The sequence below is a fragment of the Microtus pennsylvanicus genome, chromosome 4, assembly GCF_037038515.1.
Source record: "Microtus pennsylvanicus isolate mMicPen1 chromosome 4, mMicPen1.hap1, whole genome shotgun sequence".
Classification (NCBI taxonomy): Eukaryota; Metazoa; Chordata; class Mammalia; order Rodentia; family Cricetidae; genus Microtus; species Microtus pennsylvanicus.
In genome coordinates this window covers 12803438-12820514 of record NC_134582.1, presented here as the reverse complement: position 1 = coordinate 12820514, position 17077 = coordinate 12803438, and the positions used below count along the sequence as shown (strand labels likewise).

The window sequence follows — 17077 nt, the reverse complement described above, 5'->3', positions numbered from 1 at the left end:
TATCTAGTTCTAAATGATCAACAGAAAAGATACAGAGGAGCTGGGGACACAGTTCAGTTGGTAGGCTGCTTGTCTGGAATGTGAAGCCAAAACCCTGGTTCCAGTTCTCAGTACCCCAGCACATGCTTCTTATTCTAGAACTCTGGGGGTGTAACAAGCCCCCGACCTTAGTACAACTGACACCATTCAGCACCATTCAGGCCTTGGAACCAAGCTTGCCTATGGTAGGCAATACTTACCAAAACAGAAACAAAGGCAAAGTCAGTGGTTCCAGGATGTGGCTGGCAAAGTCCGTGAATGGACTAACCTTGCTTTTGGCCTCTGTAGTTGTGCTTCTTGCTATCTGGGTGTGATGGTGCATGACTTTAATCCCAGCACCTGAGAGACAAAGGCAGGTGAGTTCGAGGCCAGCCGGGTCTACACAGCGAGTTGAAGAACAGCCAGGGTTAGAGAGACCCTGTCTCAAAAGTAAGTAAAATAGAAATAAAACAAAAGGATATTTTCCTTCAGATCTGACTGAAAAACATGAGGGAAGACTGGTAAAAAGTGGATAAACAACTGGGCAGGTACGATACGACTCTTATTTCTTCTGTGGAGCTGTGGGTGGAGCCCTGGCATCCCATTGATAAACATCGAAGGGTAAAATGATTGGATGGAGGAATGAATGAGACAGATCTAAGCAGTGACGGGATCATCCAGTCTGTGGCAGCAGGCGTGTACGGAGTCAACGATCAAGATGGCCACGCCCTTTGGCAGGCGTGATCCGGAAGCTACCGCCCGTTGCCTAGGAACGCACTGAGTCCGCCTGCGGAGGCACAAACAGCTGACGACGTTTGCGTCGCAAACTCGAAGCAAGCGCGGCCATATTGCCCTCTGGCGGCCACCGTACGGACTCGACTGACAAGGTGGCGGCGCGCTCGGAGGCGCCGCATTCTAGGCGCAGCCATCGCTCCCGGAACGTACGGTGGCCGAGACCTTACGGACTCGATGGTTAAGATGGCGGCGCCTGGGCGACAGCGGCGGATCTAGGTGGGCGACCCTATTTGTTCCCTGCTCAGCGGTCGTCCCGGGCGTGAGGAACCAGAGTGCGGTGTCGCGGAGGCGGACCCGGGAGCGGAAGTGGTTGTGGGCGCCTCTGCCACCGCCGCGGACGCTGCCCGGGGGCTCGCTCGGATCCGCGGGTCGCTGCCCGGGGTCCGGAGCGGGTACGCCGTGAGCGCAGAGATGGTGAGTCCCCGGTCGGAACGCGGATCCCAGGCGGAGGTCGCTGGGGGTGGCGGCGGCTGCCTGGTGGCAGGCGCCCGGGGCTGCTGGGGAGCTGTTTGCCGAGTCTGGGGGCCGACGGGCGAAGGTGTGCCGTGGGGTTTGGGGTGAAGCGGCTGCGGGTTCCGGGATGAACCGTTGTGGGGGGTCCATAGTGGAACTTGAGCAGAGACTCCTCCAGATGGCAGCTTTGTGGGAAACCTTCTCGTGAGGTTCCTTGGCCAGAGAGATAAGCACTTGGCCATGAGTATTTCTCTGGAGAACCGTCAGGCGGGGGTGGGGTCCAGGAGGCTAAGTTGTAGCGACTTGTGGGAAGCCTGTTTGGGGCGACGGCAGAATAAATTAAGTGGTACCCGGGTAGAACTCGAAGGGGACAATGTGGTAAGTGTCTGTGATGAGCGGTGAGAGTGACAGACAGAATGCTGCTTGTCAGCGGGGTGCGCGATGGGAGGGCTGGAGCAGAGTGCTGGAGAGAACTAAGCAAAGTCGTGAGGCCCAGGGTTGAGTGATGAGGGGTGGGCGAGCTATGAGGGGAAGCCGCGAGGGGAAGGAAGACCAAAGACCCTGTGTGGGAATTTGTGGGGAGCCGTGGTGGAGTTGTAAGGGAGGGATTAAGGAGTCATCGTTGGGGGGTGGGTCTCACAGGAAGGAGATGGTTCCGACTTGGAGCCCCCAGATGCTGGGGAGGACAGCAAGTCTGAGAATGGGGAGAACGCTCCCATCTACTGCATCTGCCGCAAACCGGACATCAACTGCTTCATGATGTGAGCGAGGGAGCGGCGGGTGGGCCGATGCCCGGCAGGGTTGGGGGACACTGAGGAAGCATACCCCTCACGTCTCTACCACTTGCTCCGTTACATGCAGTGGCTGTGATAACTGCAATGAGTGGTTCCATGGGGACTGCATCCGGATCACTGAGAAGATGGCCAAGGCCATCCGCGAATGGTACTGTCGGGAGTGCCGAGGTGAGGCCTGGGCGTGGGCAGGGGAGGCATGTGGGTTCCAAGAGATGAAGAAGAGCCGGAACGGGAGGGATCGTGGGTAGGCATGGTGTCCTCTGTGGACAGTGGTTGCGTTGCTCTCTAGTGGATTGGAATGCCAGCTCCAATGCGAGCAATAATAGAGGATCCTAAAGGAAGGGGCAGCTCTCTCCTATAGCATGAGCCAGACAAGTAGGTAGGGTGGTGGGAGCAGAGAAAGAGGTTCTGGGATCCTTCATATCCCTCCTGCAAAGCCACTTTGGTCTCACTCTTTGCCACACAGAGAAGGACCCGAAGTTGGAGATTCGTTATCGGCACAAAAAGTCCCGGGAGCGGGATGGCAGTGAGCGGGACGGCAGTGAGCCCCGGGATGAGGGAGGAGGGCGCAAGAGGCCTGCTTCAGATCCAGACCTGCAGCGCCGGGCAGGGTCAGGGACAGGGGTTGGGACCATGCTTGCTCGGGGCTCTGCTTCGCCCCACAAATCGTCTCCACAGCCCTTGGTGGCCACACCTAGCCAGGTAAGTGGCTGCAGTGGTTGGGATGGGTGAAGCTCTCCTTTGGGCCCTGTTCGGGGTCCTGATCTCTACCCTGGGCATTGTCTCCTAGCATCACCAGCAGCAGCAGCAGATCAAACGGTCAGCCCGAATGTGTGGTGAGTGTGAGGCGTGCCGGCGTACCGAGGACTGTGGCCACTGCGACTTCTGCCGTGACATGAAGAAGTTTGGGGGCCCCAACAAGATCCGGCAGAAGTGCCGGCTTCGTCAGTGTCAGCTGCGGGCACGGGTGAGCATGGACAGAGCTGGGCAGGATGCTGTGGGAGAGCGTGGCTGGGAGGCCCAAGTAGGGCTGCATTAGCTACAAATGAGCAAGTGTAGGTGGGATGGAGCCTGATTGTGTCCAGACAAGTGGGAGGGGCCCAGCATGTTCAGGTGGATGACATATGACCTAAGTAGCTGACAGGGCCTGTATATTTTTAGGTGGTCAGGCATGGCAGGGCACAACAGGTAGGCCTGAGCGTATCTTTGTGGTGAGGGGAGGGCTAAAACTGCATTTGGTGAGACCAGGCCAGGATGAATAGCTGGGGCTAGGACAGGGTGACCCTCCATTTTCCTGGGGCTGACCTAGGCCTTCCTCCTGCGCACAGGAATCGTACAAGTACTTCCCTTCCTCGGTGAGTCCAGCCCCCCAGGGCGGGGCAGGGCATGCGGGCAGGGCGGTCAGGGCCAGTCCTGAGATTCTGCCCCGCAGCTCTCGCCGGTGACGCCCTCAGAGGCCCTGCCAAGGCCCCGCCGGCCACCACCCACTCAACAGCAGCCGCAGCCATCGCAGAAGCTGGGGCGCATCCGTGAAGATGAGGGGACAGTGTTGTCATCGGTGGTTAAGGAGCTACCAGAGGCTACAGCCACACCGGAGCCCCTTTCAGATGAGGACCTGGCACTGGACCCTGATCTCTACCAGGACTTCTGCGCGGGGGCCTTTGATGACCATGGCCTAGTGAGTAGCAGCAGCGTCCTGTGGTGGGGGAGGAAGGGGAAAGAGGAGGCAGAGGGCACACAAGGCTGCTTGGGGAAATGGGTGGTGGTGTCATGAGTTGGTCAGGTGGTCAGAGCACGCCCTGCTTGCAGCCCTGGATGAGTGACACAGAGGAGTCCCCCTTCATGGACCCTGCCCTGAGGAAACGGGCAGTCAAAGTGAAGCACGTGAAACGTCGCGAGAAGAAGTCTGAAAAGAAGGTGATGGAGAGGGTAAACCGGGTGTGCACGGGAGAAGATGGGGCAGGGAGGGAGCCGGGGAAAGAGCCAGAAAGCTGGAGTGCAGCAGCAGACAAGGCCTGAGGCTGACCTCCGAAGCACCTTGACATGACACATCTTGCCTCTTAGAAGGAGGAGAGATATAAACGGCATCGACAGAAGCAGAAGCATAAAGACAAATGGAAACACCCAGAAAGGGCTGATGCCAAGGACCCTGCATCACTACCGCAGTGCCTGGGGCCTGGCTGTGTGCGTGCTGCCCAGCCTGGTTCCAAGTATTGTTCAGATGACTGTGGCATGAAGCTGGCAGCCAAGTAAGTCTTTCCTGGGCCCTGAAGGGAGTCAGGAAGTGAAGAGTAGGCATGACCAGAGATTTCTGTCCAAATATCTACAGTTCAGTCAAACCCCCATCTGGCCACGTTAACCTGCTACTCAGTCCCCATCGGCCTCTCCCCTACCAGTCTCTCCTTCCTTGCACCTCTGCGTCGCGTCGTCTGTTTGTTTGTTCACTGTCCCGATCACCCCATTTACTGCTTTTGGTGCTTCTCTGCCTGTACTTCATTGCCTCCTGTAGCCGCATCTATGAGATCCTCCCCCAGCGCATCCAGCAGTGGCAGCAAAGCCCCTGCATTGCCGAAGAGCATGGCAAGAAGCTCCTTGAACGCATCCGCCGTGAGCAGCAGAGTGCCCGCACTCGTCTCCAGGAGATGGAGCGCAGGTTCCACGAGCTTGAGGCCATCATTCTTCGAGCTAAGCAGCAGGCTGTGCGTGAGGACGAGGAGGTAAAGAGCGTACAGCCTGGCAGGATGCGGGACCTTGTCCTGCCTGGCCTCATCATTCCTCTCGTCCCATACAGAACAACGAGAATGACAGCGACGACACAGACCTGCAGATCTTCTGCGTCTCCTGTGGGCATCCCATCAACCCACGTGTTGCCTTGCGCCACATGGAGCGTTGCTATGCCAAGGTCAGGGAGTGGATAGTATGGGGATGTCCGTGGGCCTACGCGGCCCATAGATTTGTTGCCTGGGTGGTATCTTGAGAAGACACCCAAAGTCCTTTTATTTGTGCTCATCTTTCCAGTATGAAAGCCAGACATCCTTTGGGTCCATGTACCCCACACGCATTGAAGGGTGAGTAAGGGTGCCATGTGGAGTTAAGGGTAGTTACGGCTGGGGTTAGAAATGGGATAATGCGTGGAATTGGGGCTGGAAATGGGTATGGGCCTTTGAAGTGGTTAAGGAGTTAATCACGGCTACCCTCCTGTTAACCTCTGCCAGGGCTACCCGACTCTTCTGTGATGTCTACAATCCCCAGAGCAAAACGTACTGTAAGCGGCTCCAGGTGCTATGTCCTGAGCACTCACGGGACCCCAAAGTAAGGTTTTCCTTCAATTACCTGCGTCCTACCCCACCCTGCCATGCCCTACCTTGTGTCTCACAGCCATTTGTTCTTTCTACCTCCCTTCTTCTCTTTTTTTCCTGTCAGCTTCTATTTCCTCCCTTTCTTGTCAATCATCTCCAGTTCCTCCCCTTTTGCCTCCTTTTCACTCTCCAGATTCTCCATCCCTCCTCTCACGTCTGCCCTTGGTGTCCCTGCAGGTGCCAGCTGATGAGGTCTGTGGGTGTCCACTTGTACGTGATGTCTTTGAGCTCACGGGTGACTTCTGCCGCCTGCCCAAGCGCCAGTGCAATCGCCATTATTGCTGGGAGAAGCTTCGGCGTGCAGAAGTGGACTTGGAGCGTGTTCGGGTGGTAGGTTTTCATACTGGGTGTGACCTCAGTCGGCCTGGGCTCCGGGGGCTGCTTCTCAAGCTTCCTTCCACTTCCTTGGCAGTGGTACAAGCTGGACGAGCTGTTTGAGCAGGAACGGAATGTTCGCACAGCCATGACCAACCGAGCAGGATTACTTGCCCTGATGCTGCACCAAACAATCCAACATGACCCACTCACTACCGACCTTCGATCTAGTGCTGACCGCTGAGTTTCACCAGCCCAGAGCCCGTCAACCCTGCCTTCCAGTTAGGGGAGTGGCCCTGCATCGCCAGCTTTCTGTTCCTCCATTCATCTGTTATTCCACCCCTCCTTAGTTTTGTCCTGTGCCCATCTCTTTCCAGCTTGCATTTGCCCTTATTTAAGGGCCTCTGATGTCCCTTGTCTGTCTGTCCCTCTCCATGTTCAGTGCTGGGGTGAGACCGTAGTTTACTCACCTTTGCCTATTCCCATCCCCTAAACAAACCGGTTTTGTTAATAAAATTTTGAACAACCAACAGGGATATCTCTTGATAGTCTCCATTCTTCTGTTTTCAGTTGTGGTCCCGACCCCTGGACGAGATAGAGGTGGCATAACTGTACTCAGGAGGGACCTGGAAATGTGCGGGCTGGGATATTCAGTGGATTCATCGTGTGCTCCCTTAGACTGTACTCAGGCCTGTATCATGGTATAGTGGTATCCTTTCAGCTTTAAATGTGTGTGTGTGTGTGTGTGTGTGTGTGTGTGTGTGTGTGTGTGTGTGTGTGTGTGTGAGAGAGAGACAGATAGACCCGGACCGCCTTTGGGCCAGGACATACTGTCTTTAGATCAGAGGTCATGCACTCAGGTCGCCTTCTCCCAAAGACTAGGGGGATGTGTCTTCACCAAGAGCCCTACCCAATCTGTACTGCCCAAAAGAGACACAGAAGATGCCATTCAACAAGAGTCCTTTATTTGTAGGCATTTGTAACATGCTCATACCAAAAAGACTTTTCAACCCCAGAGAGAAATGGGATCCTGCTTACAAAGCCTGAACTACAGTTACAATATACCAGGGACAGGCCATGGCAGAAGTTTCAACAGTTTCTGTTAAAAGATTCAAATGCTTTAGTTGATTAAAACAATGGACTCCCTAAAAGTACAGGCATGGCTAAATTAGAATGTTCTAAGCCGGATATGGTTAGCTGGAGAAAGGAGGCAACTAAAGTAAAATGTTCCCTAAGTTAGCTATGGTGACAATTGGTTTTGGTGGCATCCACTGGTTAATGGAGGAGCAAAGCTCCTCCATTATATTTTATAACATACAATCAGAGGCTCCAGGTGGACCCATCTCCCCTGAAATAGTTAAGGAGCTGTTGTACCCAAAGGAAGAAAACTATGCTGGATAGTTTTATCGTTGCAACCAAAGTCCAGTTCCCCAAAATATCACCACAAGATTGAATCTGATTCAAAAGCTTAGAGCCTTTATTAACTCGGGTCAACAGCAGCCGCAGAGCAGGAGAGACCCAAGTGCTGCATGGAGGGGGTTTTGGCATTGGCTGCCCCCCGATGGGTTGAGGGGACTGCCTACTTCTGATTGGTTCCTCCTATAAGGTGGAGGAGCCCTTGATAACAAGGTCAGAGAGAGGTCATGCCTCTAGACTAGAGGAGCAATTGCTAAAACGTGGAGATCCTGGAAGAGAAGAGCGATGACCTGATGTAGAGACTCACATGGACTCTCTGAGTTCCTTATATAGACAGAGGAAAACAACTTTATTTTATAGTTTGGTATATTTAAAAGGCAGGGCAGGATTGCTGGGTGCATCAAGCCTATCTAGGGCTTTAGAGGTCATAAGGGCTCAGAGCTACCTCAAGACAGTTTTCCCCCAAAAACTCAAAAAAAAAAAAAAAGTATTTTCCTTTTGGCTATCAGATTGCCCTGCAGTTTTCCCACAGAGACATATGCACATGAAGGGTATGATTAGCGGAACACAGGTTGCCCTCGAATTTAGGTTTGCCTTTTATGAAAGCTTTATATGCTGTTTTCATAGCTACAGATGCAGCTTCCAAACTGAGAGGAGGTGTGACCATTTGGTTCCCCCAGTACCACCACTTAGGTGGCTTCAGTAACACAGGGCCAGTAGGAGCAGAATTCAATTGAGTCTTCATACCTGATGTCTGTAAGTCTGCCTGATATTGATAAAAATCTGCTTTTCCTAATTTCCAGTGTGCTCCTCTAGCATTTCCTGTTATACTTGAGAAGAAACTTGAGGCTGACTTTGAATAAGACTGCTTTCGGGAGGATAGATTGAGTTGAGGCTGGAGAGTCCTCTAGTCCTTTCCAGGGGTGAAAGGAGTGAGTCAGAGGGGTGGGTGTGTGCTCGCCCAGCAGGATGTCCAGGAACGGAGCATAGGCCCCCTCTGATTCCCTAAACATTTCTGTCCATTCAGTGGGGCGTCTGCCCGGCTACTGGCTTCTTTATTTACCCCATTCCATTTTGCCCCCAAGCACCCCTTTCCATCTGCAGGGTCCTAGGATCCCCCAACTTAGCCTGCTTCAGGGCTGAGGGTCTGGGGAGCCAGTGGTGAGTGTTCCACCCAACCCTGCCCCCTCCCAAGCCCGCCCTTTTGCCTGCGAGGTCCTTGGCCCAGCAAGAGGCCCTGCTCCTGTACTGAGGAGATCTATTTGGAGGGGTAAGTGTGTGCCCGCCTGGCTGGATGCCCCAGGAATGGAGTACAGGCCTCCAATTCCCTAAATGTTTCTGGCCATTCAGTGGGGCATCTCCCCTGCTACTGGCTTTCTCTATTTACCCCATCCCATCTTGCTCCCTAGCACTCCTTTCCTTCTGCGGGTTCCTTAGATCTACCAGCACAGCCTGCTTCAGGGCAGAGGGGATCTGAGAGCCAACTCCAGTGCTAAGGGGACCTAAGAGGGGGCAGACCAAGAAAAAACCCCAAGTACACAGTCAGCCACAGCAAAGATTGGACCAAGATGCCAAGACTCTCCTGGCTGCATTTGAAGAAAGAGATGGGCAGGCACCAATGCAAGAATTCCTCCAACAACCTGAAAAGCAACATGATAACACCAGAATCCAGCAAACATGCAACAGGAAGACTTGAACACTCTAATCCAGAAAAAGTAGGAGAAATCGACTTTAAACATAACATTATGAAAAATGATAGAGACCCTTAAACAGGATGTGAAAGACTCCTTTAAAGAAATGGGACAAAAAAAAAAGACAAAAAGTTAGAAGAAATTAATAAATCCTTCAAAGATACCCAAGAAAACCAAGAAAAAGCAATCAAACAGGTAAAGGAAACAGTTCAAGACTTGAAGACAGAAATGGAGGTAAAAAAGAAAGCACAACCCAAGGGATGGCTGGATATGGAAAATCTGGGCAAATGAACAGGAACTACAAAGACAAGTATAACCACAGAATACAAGAGAAAGAAGAAAGAATCTCAAGCGCTGAAGATATTATAGAGGAAATAAACTCATCGATCAAAGAAAAGAGCAAATCCAACAAATTCTTAACACAAAACATCCAGGAAATCTAGGACACCATGAAAAGACTAAGCCTAAGAATAATAGGAGTAGAAAAGGGAGAAGAATTACAGCTCAAAGGCCCAGAAAATATATTTATTCAATAGAAGAAAACTTTCTCAACCTAAAGAACAATATTCTTATGAAAGTACAAGAAGCATACAGAACACCAAATAGACTGGATCAAAAAAAAATCCCCTCACCATGTAATAATCAAAACACAAAACATACAAAATAAAGAAATATTAAGAGCTGCAAAGGAAAAAGGTTAAGTAATTTATAAAGGTAAACCTATCAGAATTACACCTGACTTCTCTATGGAAACCATGAAAGGCAGAAGGTCTTGGACAGATGTGCTACAGACACTATAAGACCATGGATGCAAGCCCAGACTACAATAGCCAGCAAAGCTTTCTTTCACCATCGATGGAGAAAACAAGATATTCCAGGACAAAAGCAGATTTAAACAATACATAGCCACAAACCCAGCCTTACAGAAAGTACTAAAAGGAAAACTACAACCCAAGGAAGCCAACAACATCCATAATAACACAGACATCTGACAACCCTCCACCACCACAACTCAAAGAAGGAAAACACAAACACTACCACCAAACAAATAAACGGAGTTAACAACCACTGGTCATTAATATCACTTAATGGACTCAATTCACATATTAAAAGGCACAGGATAAGAGAATGGATACAAAAACAGGATCCAACATTCTGCTGTTTACAAGAAACACACCTCAACCTCAAAGACAGACACTACCTCAGAGTAAATGGTTGGGAAAAGGTTTTCCAATCAAATGGACCTAAGAAACAAGCAGGTGTGGCTATACTAATGTCTAACAAAATTGATTTCAAATATCAATCAGAAGAGATGGAGGATACTTTATACTCATAACAGGAACAATTCATCAGGATGAAGTTTCAATCCTGAATATCTATGCCCCCAATATAAAAGCACTTACATATGTAAAAGAAACATTACTAGAACTCAAAGCACACATCGAACCCCACACACTAATAGTAGGAGATTTCAACACTCCTCTCTCACCAATGGACAGGTCAACCAGACAGAAACCTAACAGAGAAATAAAAGAACTAACAGATATAATGAATCAAGTGGACTTAACAGACATCTATAGAATATTCCACCCAAATAGGAAAGAATATACCTTCTTCTCAGCATCTCATGGAACCTTCTCGAAAATTGATCACAAACTCGGTAACAAAGCAAAAATCTACAGATACAAAAAAATTGTAGTAACCATCTGTGCCTTATTGGATCACCATGGAATAAAGTTAGAAGTTAGCAACAATTCTACCCCCAGAAAGCCTACAAACTCATGGAAACTGAACAGTCAACTACTGTACCACACCTGGGTCAAGGAAGAAATAAAGAAATTAAAGTCTTCCTTGGATTCAACGAAAATAAAGACACATCATACCCAAACCTATGGGACACTATGAAAGCAGTGCTAAGAGGAAAGTTCATAGCACTAAGTGCCCACATAAAGAAAACTGAGAAAGCTCACATTAGAGACTTAACACCTGAAAGATCTAGAAAAAAAGAAGCAGACTCACCCAGGAGGAGTAGAAGACTGGAAATGATCAAACTGAGGGCTGAAATCAGCAAAATAGAAATAGAAAACAATCCAAAGAATCAATGAAACAAAGAGCTGGTTCTTTAAAAAATCAACAAGATTGACAAACCCCTATCCAAACTAATCAAAAGGCAGAGAGAGAACACACAACAAGACCAGAAATGAAAAGGGGAACATAACAACAGACACTGAGGAAATTCAGAGAATCATTAGGTCTTACTACAAAAGCCTGTATGCAACAAAATTGGAAAATGTAAAAGAAAGGGGCATTTTTTTTAGATAAGTACCATATACCAAAATTAAATCAAGAGCAGGTAAACAATTTAAATAGACCTATAAGTCACAAGGAAATAGAAGCTTCTCATGACTGGCTGACCCATGTTCAACTGCTGTTCACATGGAACCATTCTCCACCATGCCAGAGGCTGTTCACCTTGGAGACCTGCTGTAGATATGGGTACGGCCCGGCGCGAGATTTACACCCTCTCCCCAAGATTTTCAAGGGCCGGCGAGAGCTCACCAGACGCCTCTGGAACCATGATGCTTTCCAAGGCACGGGCCCCTCTCTTGGGGCGAACCCATTCCAGGGTGCCCTGCCCTTCACGAAGAAAAGAGAACTCTCCCCAGGGCTCCCACCAGCTTCTCAGGGATCGGTCGTGTTACCGCACTGGACGCCTCTTGGCGCCCATCTCCACCACTCCGGATTTGGGAATCTGAATCTGACTCCCTTTCGATCTGCTGAAGGCAACGAAGCCATTGCCCGTCCCTTCAGAATGGGGCTCGCCCATCTCTCATGACCGACTGACCCATGTTCAACTGCTGTTCACATGGAACCATTCTCCACCACGCCAGAGGCTGTTCACCTTGGAGACCTGCTGCGGATATGGGTACGGCCCGGCGCAAGATTTACACCCTCTCCCCCAAGTTTTCAAGGGCCGGCGAGAGCTCACTGGAAGCCACCGGAACCACGAAGCTTTCCAAGACATGGGCCCCTCTCTGAGGGCGAACCCATTCCAGGCGCAACAGAGTGGCGCCCAACGTTGTAACTAAATCCACTTAAAAACCTGAGCAGGCTTAAAAATAAGGGAGAGAGAGTTTAACACAGATTTTTGCTGTTTGTTGGTGGCATGCTGTAAAGAGATATCCTGATTCGGCAACAGCAGCAAAAAAAAAAAACCTGCGTCATTTTAAAGTGCAGCTTCCTGGGACTGTGCTGCCAGTGCAAACTCTGGCTTTAAAGCATTTCAATGGCTTTTATGGGACTGGATGTTTGTGTTCCCGCTTGGGATCGGAACGAGTGCTCTGAGAACTTGATGATGGATCAGCGCTCCCCGCCTGCACCTGGGCAGAAGGCAGAATCAGGCTTAGGCAGGCGGGAGAGCATGGCAGATTCCCGCCACCATACAGAGATGTTTTCAGGCTGCGCAGGGCTCTGCGTGTCAGATTTGGCTGTAACTTGGATGAAAAGAGTTTCTGTGCTGCACGCTCAGTCTCAGAATTAAACTGCTGAGTGTGGCTCCAATGTGGACTTGCTGTGTGCCTGGAACTGTGTGGCTTAGGGGCACCAAATTGATCTGAGGCAGGAGCTGCTGCTCCATGCTGAACTGTGCTGACCTCAGGCAGGAAGGATCGTAATTACCATAATAACAGCACAATTAAGGTTTAGACTGGCAGTAAACAGGCGGTACCATAGGTACCAGGTTGAAGGCGTAAGTCATAAACAATGCCACACCAGTTTAGAATTATGATTAATAGGGTGGTATTTATTTAAAGGGGAAAAAACTTACAGATCACTGTCAGCCCTCTGCATAACCAGGAAGGAAGTCTAGTCACCGGAGGAGCAGGAAGTGAAGAGAGAGAGGAGAGAGAAGTGGCCGCTTTTTTAAAGGGAGAGAGACCACGCCCCAATGGGCTGGTATCTCAGCGGTGATAGGCTGGAGGAGTGGGAGGACCTCCCATAACACCTCCCCCTTTTGTTTAAATAAGAGAGTTCTAAACCTACTATGAAATTATATACAATAAGTACAAATATCCTATTCTAACTAGCTTAGGTCTTGTATAATAAATAACTTGGCCAAGTCATGAGAGAAAAGTAACTACATCCATATAGTCTTCAACCCCATCGAAGATCTGAGAAGGGAAATAATGTTACCTGGGTAATTAGGAAGTTCAGTAAAACAACTTCCAAAACATGCAACAAATCACAGGGACAACTAGCTACCTAGGCAATCACCCAAAGTCACATTAGCAGCGTTGAAGCAACCAACTTTGGCTAAGGCCTAACATAACTGACACACCATTTTCAAAGGCAAGCAACTTTTCAAAACTATCTTACCCTGTCTTGGCAGGATAAGACAGCCCTGTTTTATCCATTGATGCACGCTCTGTATCTTTGTCAGTGGTTGAGGTATGGGCATTTCTTTGCCCCAAGGCCAGTTCTGCCAAAAAGAAAGGCTCCAGGTGGAGTGTCTTTGGTGCTCAACATTCTCTCTGGAATAGAGTGGTGTTGCCAGGAGCAATTGTGTCTCTCTACCACAAAACTCTGAGTTAGATTAAAGGCCATTTTCTACAGCTCTTTGAAGAAGTTGAAGATTATCTATCTATACTGAGTATAATCTCTATATATCTAAAGAACCTGATTAGTCTAATTATAAATGACAAATTTAGATGACTATTAGTCTATATAATTCTCAATATCTATCTAACTTAAAGATTAAGACAATAAACAACTGTGAAACAAATGAGGACAATGACCTCCAAATATAAACAATGTACAAATATACATTGTAGTAGGTAAATATATATCAATACATAAACATTATATAAGTATCTTAATCAGAGGTAGAAATGTACACTGCAATATGGTAAATATATACAATATATATATCAATACAATATATGTCAATACATAAGAATGTTTTAAACAGAGGTAGAAACATGCTGCATACAATAGTCAATATAATTTAACTTCGTATCAATATACAAGAATCTATACCAATATATTTGTCTAAAAACAGTAACTCACAATTACAAATCTATTATCCCATCATCCCTCTTTTTTTTTTCAAAATGATCCCTGAGCTTATAAAATTCCTCCCCCAACCCTCAATCGTATACTAATTACAATCAACCCCTAAATGATGTCCCTAAACCCAAGGGTAAACTTTATTGGGAGAGGGGACGTTGTCCTCTAGAATTACTTCCAGCTGTCATGGGGGCGACGTTCTTTCTGGGGGATCCTGTGAAAGTAAAATGATGGTTAAATTTCAAGATCAATGTCTTTTAATATTACCAATAGTCTCTGAGTATTTTGTGCAGGTCTGACCAAAATGTTGTATAAGATGTGCACCATTTCAGCTAACCAAGTTGGAACTGTCTTATGCAGCTGGTACCCAAAGCAGGTCTTGTAGTAGCGCTATCAGTGTCATGACGTCATATCAACCAGGTGGAGTTGTTGTTATGGGGCCCCATCTTCTTCCTGGAAACTTCAAATGTCACTTCAGGAAAAACTCATTGTTCATTGTGAAAAACTTAAACATTAATCATATAGACATATATAGACATATATATATATATTCAATGAAAGACATGATAGATATATTCAATGAAAAGTATGATAGATATGAAGAAAAGCAAAGATGTTTTCTAAACTCATATTTCTTTCTGTCCCACATCATGGCTCTTGACATGAGACAGAAACTCCAGAAACTCTGGGTTTTTCTCTTACTAACAGGCTTGGAATTGGAGAGGGACTGAGCCAGAGTCCAACTTCAAAACCAGCTTTATAAATTTAGAAATATGGTTTAATATTACTTACACAACCCTTTCAGTTTTCTTGATATTTCCTATTGGGCAGGTATTTTTCCATCTGTCAGTATCCAAATATCCAGGGTCCCTTGAATTTTTCAAAGATGAGTGTTTTCCTGTGGAGATAAGAACAGAACCCTGCCCCCATTCTATATGTTTTTCTTACCACCTATATGAATATCATCATTGTGGATAAGTTGTCATTTCTCCTTTCCAAGAGGTTTCTCCTCTTCAAATCGAAACTTTATTAATTTTGATGGTATCCACAATTTTTCTTCTCCTGTGGAAACAAGAGCAAAACCCCTTCCCCAACGTAGCACATCTCCTGGCTTCCATTGAGAGGTCAGCACATCTTTGAAATAAATCGGTTGATTTAGTTCAGCAGACTTTTCCATTATCCAATGTCTTTCTGGTGCTATTGTTCCTTTCTCATTAGCGTTAAGAAAATTCAAGGTTAATAAAGCAATATGTAATCTATTTCTGGGGGTATTTTCGGTCCCTTTCTGTTTGTTCGGCATATCCTTTATAGTACGATTTGATTTTTCTATAACTGCCTGACCTGTAGGATTATTTGGTATACCTGTAATGTGTTTTATATTATAATAATCAAAAAAGCGTTTCATTTTCTTAGATACATATGCTGGACCATTATCTGTCTTTATTTGCGCAGGTATACCCATGATGGCCATAACTTCCAATAAATGTGTGATTACTGAATCAGCCTTTTCTGAGCTCAGGGCAGTAGCCCATTGAAAACCTGAATACGTGTCTATGGTGTGGTGTACATATTTTAATTTACCAAATTCCATAAAGTGGAACACATCCATCTGCCAGATTTCATTTCTCTTAGTACCCTTTGGGTTACTCCCTGCAGGCAACGGTGTTTGATTATAGAAAGAACAAGTAGGACATCTCTTTATAATGTCCTTAGCTTGTTGCCAAGGAATGGAAAATTCTTTCTTTAGGCCTTTACTATTGACATGATGCTTCTTATGAAATTCCGAGGCCTGCAACACACTTCCAATCAATAATTGATCAATCTCAGCGTTGCCTTGGGCTAGAGGACCAGGCAGACCTGTATGGGAACGGATGTGTGTTATGTACATCGGACAAAGCCTGTTCCTGATTATGTCTTGTACCTGGATGAACAATGAAGTCAACTCTGTGTCATCTGGTATAAATTCAGCGGTTTCAATATGCAAGATAACTCTTTCTGCATATTGTGAATCTGTAACTATATTAAGAGGTTCTTTAAAAATCCCTTAGCACCATAAGAATGGCATATAATTCTGCCTTCTGGACAGAATTATAAGGGCTTTGTTCCACCTTACTCAATTCATCTGACTTGTAACCTGCTTTCCCTGATTTATTTGCATCAGTATAGAACGTATGGGCTCCAGTTATTGGAGCATCACGTACAATTCTAGGAAGGATCCAAGAAGTTCTTTTTATGAGGTTAAGTCTACCACTTTAAGGATAGTTGCTATTAATTTCTCCCAAAAAATTAGCACAAGCTCTTTGCCACGGTTCATTGTCTTCCCATAACTTTTTTATTTCTTCAGTAGTAAAAGGCACTATAATTTCTGCTGGGTCTATACCTGCTAGTTGACAAAGTCTCAGCTTACCTTTTATAATTAATTCAGAGACTTTTTCCACATAAGTTTTTAATTTTTTACTTGGTTTATTAGGTATAAATATCCACTCTAAAATAATATCTTCCCTCTGCATTAGAATCCCTGTAGGAGAAATTCTGGAAGGCAATATGACTAGGATGCAGCTAAGATTTGGGTTCACCCTATCCACATGTGCCTCCTGTAATTTTTCCTCGATCATTGTCAGTTCCTTTTCTGCTTCAGCTGTCAGTTTTCTTGGACTATTCAAATCTTTATCACCATCTAAGGTTTTGTTTAAATGAACTATTAGATCAGGTGTTATCCCAACAGCTGGTCGTAGACTGGAAATGTCTCCTAACAATCTTTGGAAGTCATTAAGAGTCTTAAACCAGTCTCTCTAAATTTGTGCCTTTTGCGTTTTAATTTTCTCTAACCCTATTCTGTAACCTAGGTAGTTAATAGAGTTTCCTCTTTGAATCTTTTCAGGGGCAATTTGTAATCCCCACCTAGGCAAGACTTTCTTTACTTCTTCAAACATCCTTTCTAAAGTATCTTTATTTGAATCAGATAACAAGATGTCATCCATGTAATGATAAATGATGGACTTGGGGAATTGTTTACGAATTATTTCCAATGGCTTACTTACAAAATATTGGCACAATGTAGGACTATTGAGCATACCCTGTGGGAGGACAGTCCATTGATATCTCCTATTAGGCTGAGAATTATTATAAGTAGGCACCGTGAAGGCAAATTTTTCTCTATCCTTTTCTTGTA

General features: G+C 46.9%; 1 protein-coding gene across 2 annotated transcripts; it reads left to right on the top strand.

The window, feature by feature from the left end:
• The first annotated feature begins 875 nt into the window (after positions 1 to 875).
• Positions 876 to 6270, top strand: Cxxc1 (CXXC finger protein 1). 2 transcript variants are annotated; one of them, XM_075968286.1, is made up of 15 exons: positions 876 to 1227; positions 1909 to 2027; positions 2128 to 2228; positions 2527 to 2762; positions 2851 to 3027; positions 3389 to 3415; positions 3493 to 3738; positions 3870 to 3977; positions 4125 to 4309; positions 4570 to 4777; positions 4852 to 4962; positions 5079 to 5128; positions 5276 to 5372; positions 5597 to 5749; positions 5832 to 6270. In XM_075968286.1, exons 1-15 carry the CDS (start codon positions 1225 to 1227, stop codon positions 5976 to 5978), a joined length of 1968 nt encoding a protein of 655 aa, XP_075824401.1. In that variant the 5' UTR covers positions 876 to 1224; the 3' UTR covers positions 5979 to 6270. The 2 variants fall into 2 exon arrangements, with proteins under 2 accessions (XP_075824401.1, XP_075824400.1); XM_075968285.1 differs by having other exon boundaries at positions 960 to 1227; positions 3870 to 3989.
• Positions 6271 to 17077: the final 10807 nt, after the last annotated feature.

Excerpts from the sequence above, each read along its gene's own strand:
- Cxxc1 (XM_075968285.1), top strand. Across the intron at positions 3,416-3,492 it reads ACAAGTACTTCCCTTCCTCG|CTCTCGCCGGTGACGCCCTC; the intron begins GTGAGTCCAGCC and ends TCTGCCCCGCAG. Across the intron at positions 3,990-4,124 it reads AAAAGAAGGTGATGGAGAGG|AAGGAGGAGAGATATAAACG; the intron begins GTAAACCGGGTG and ends CTTGCCTCTTAG.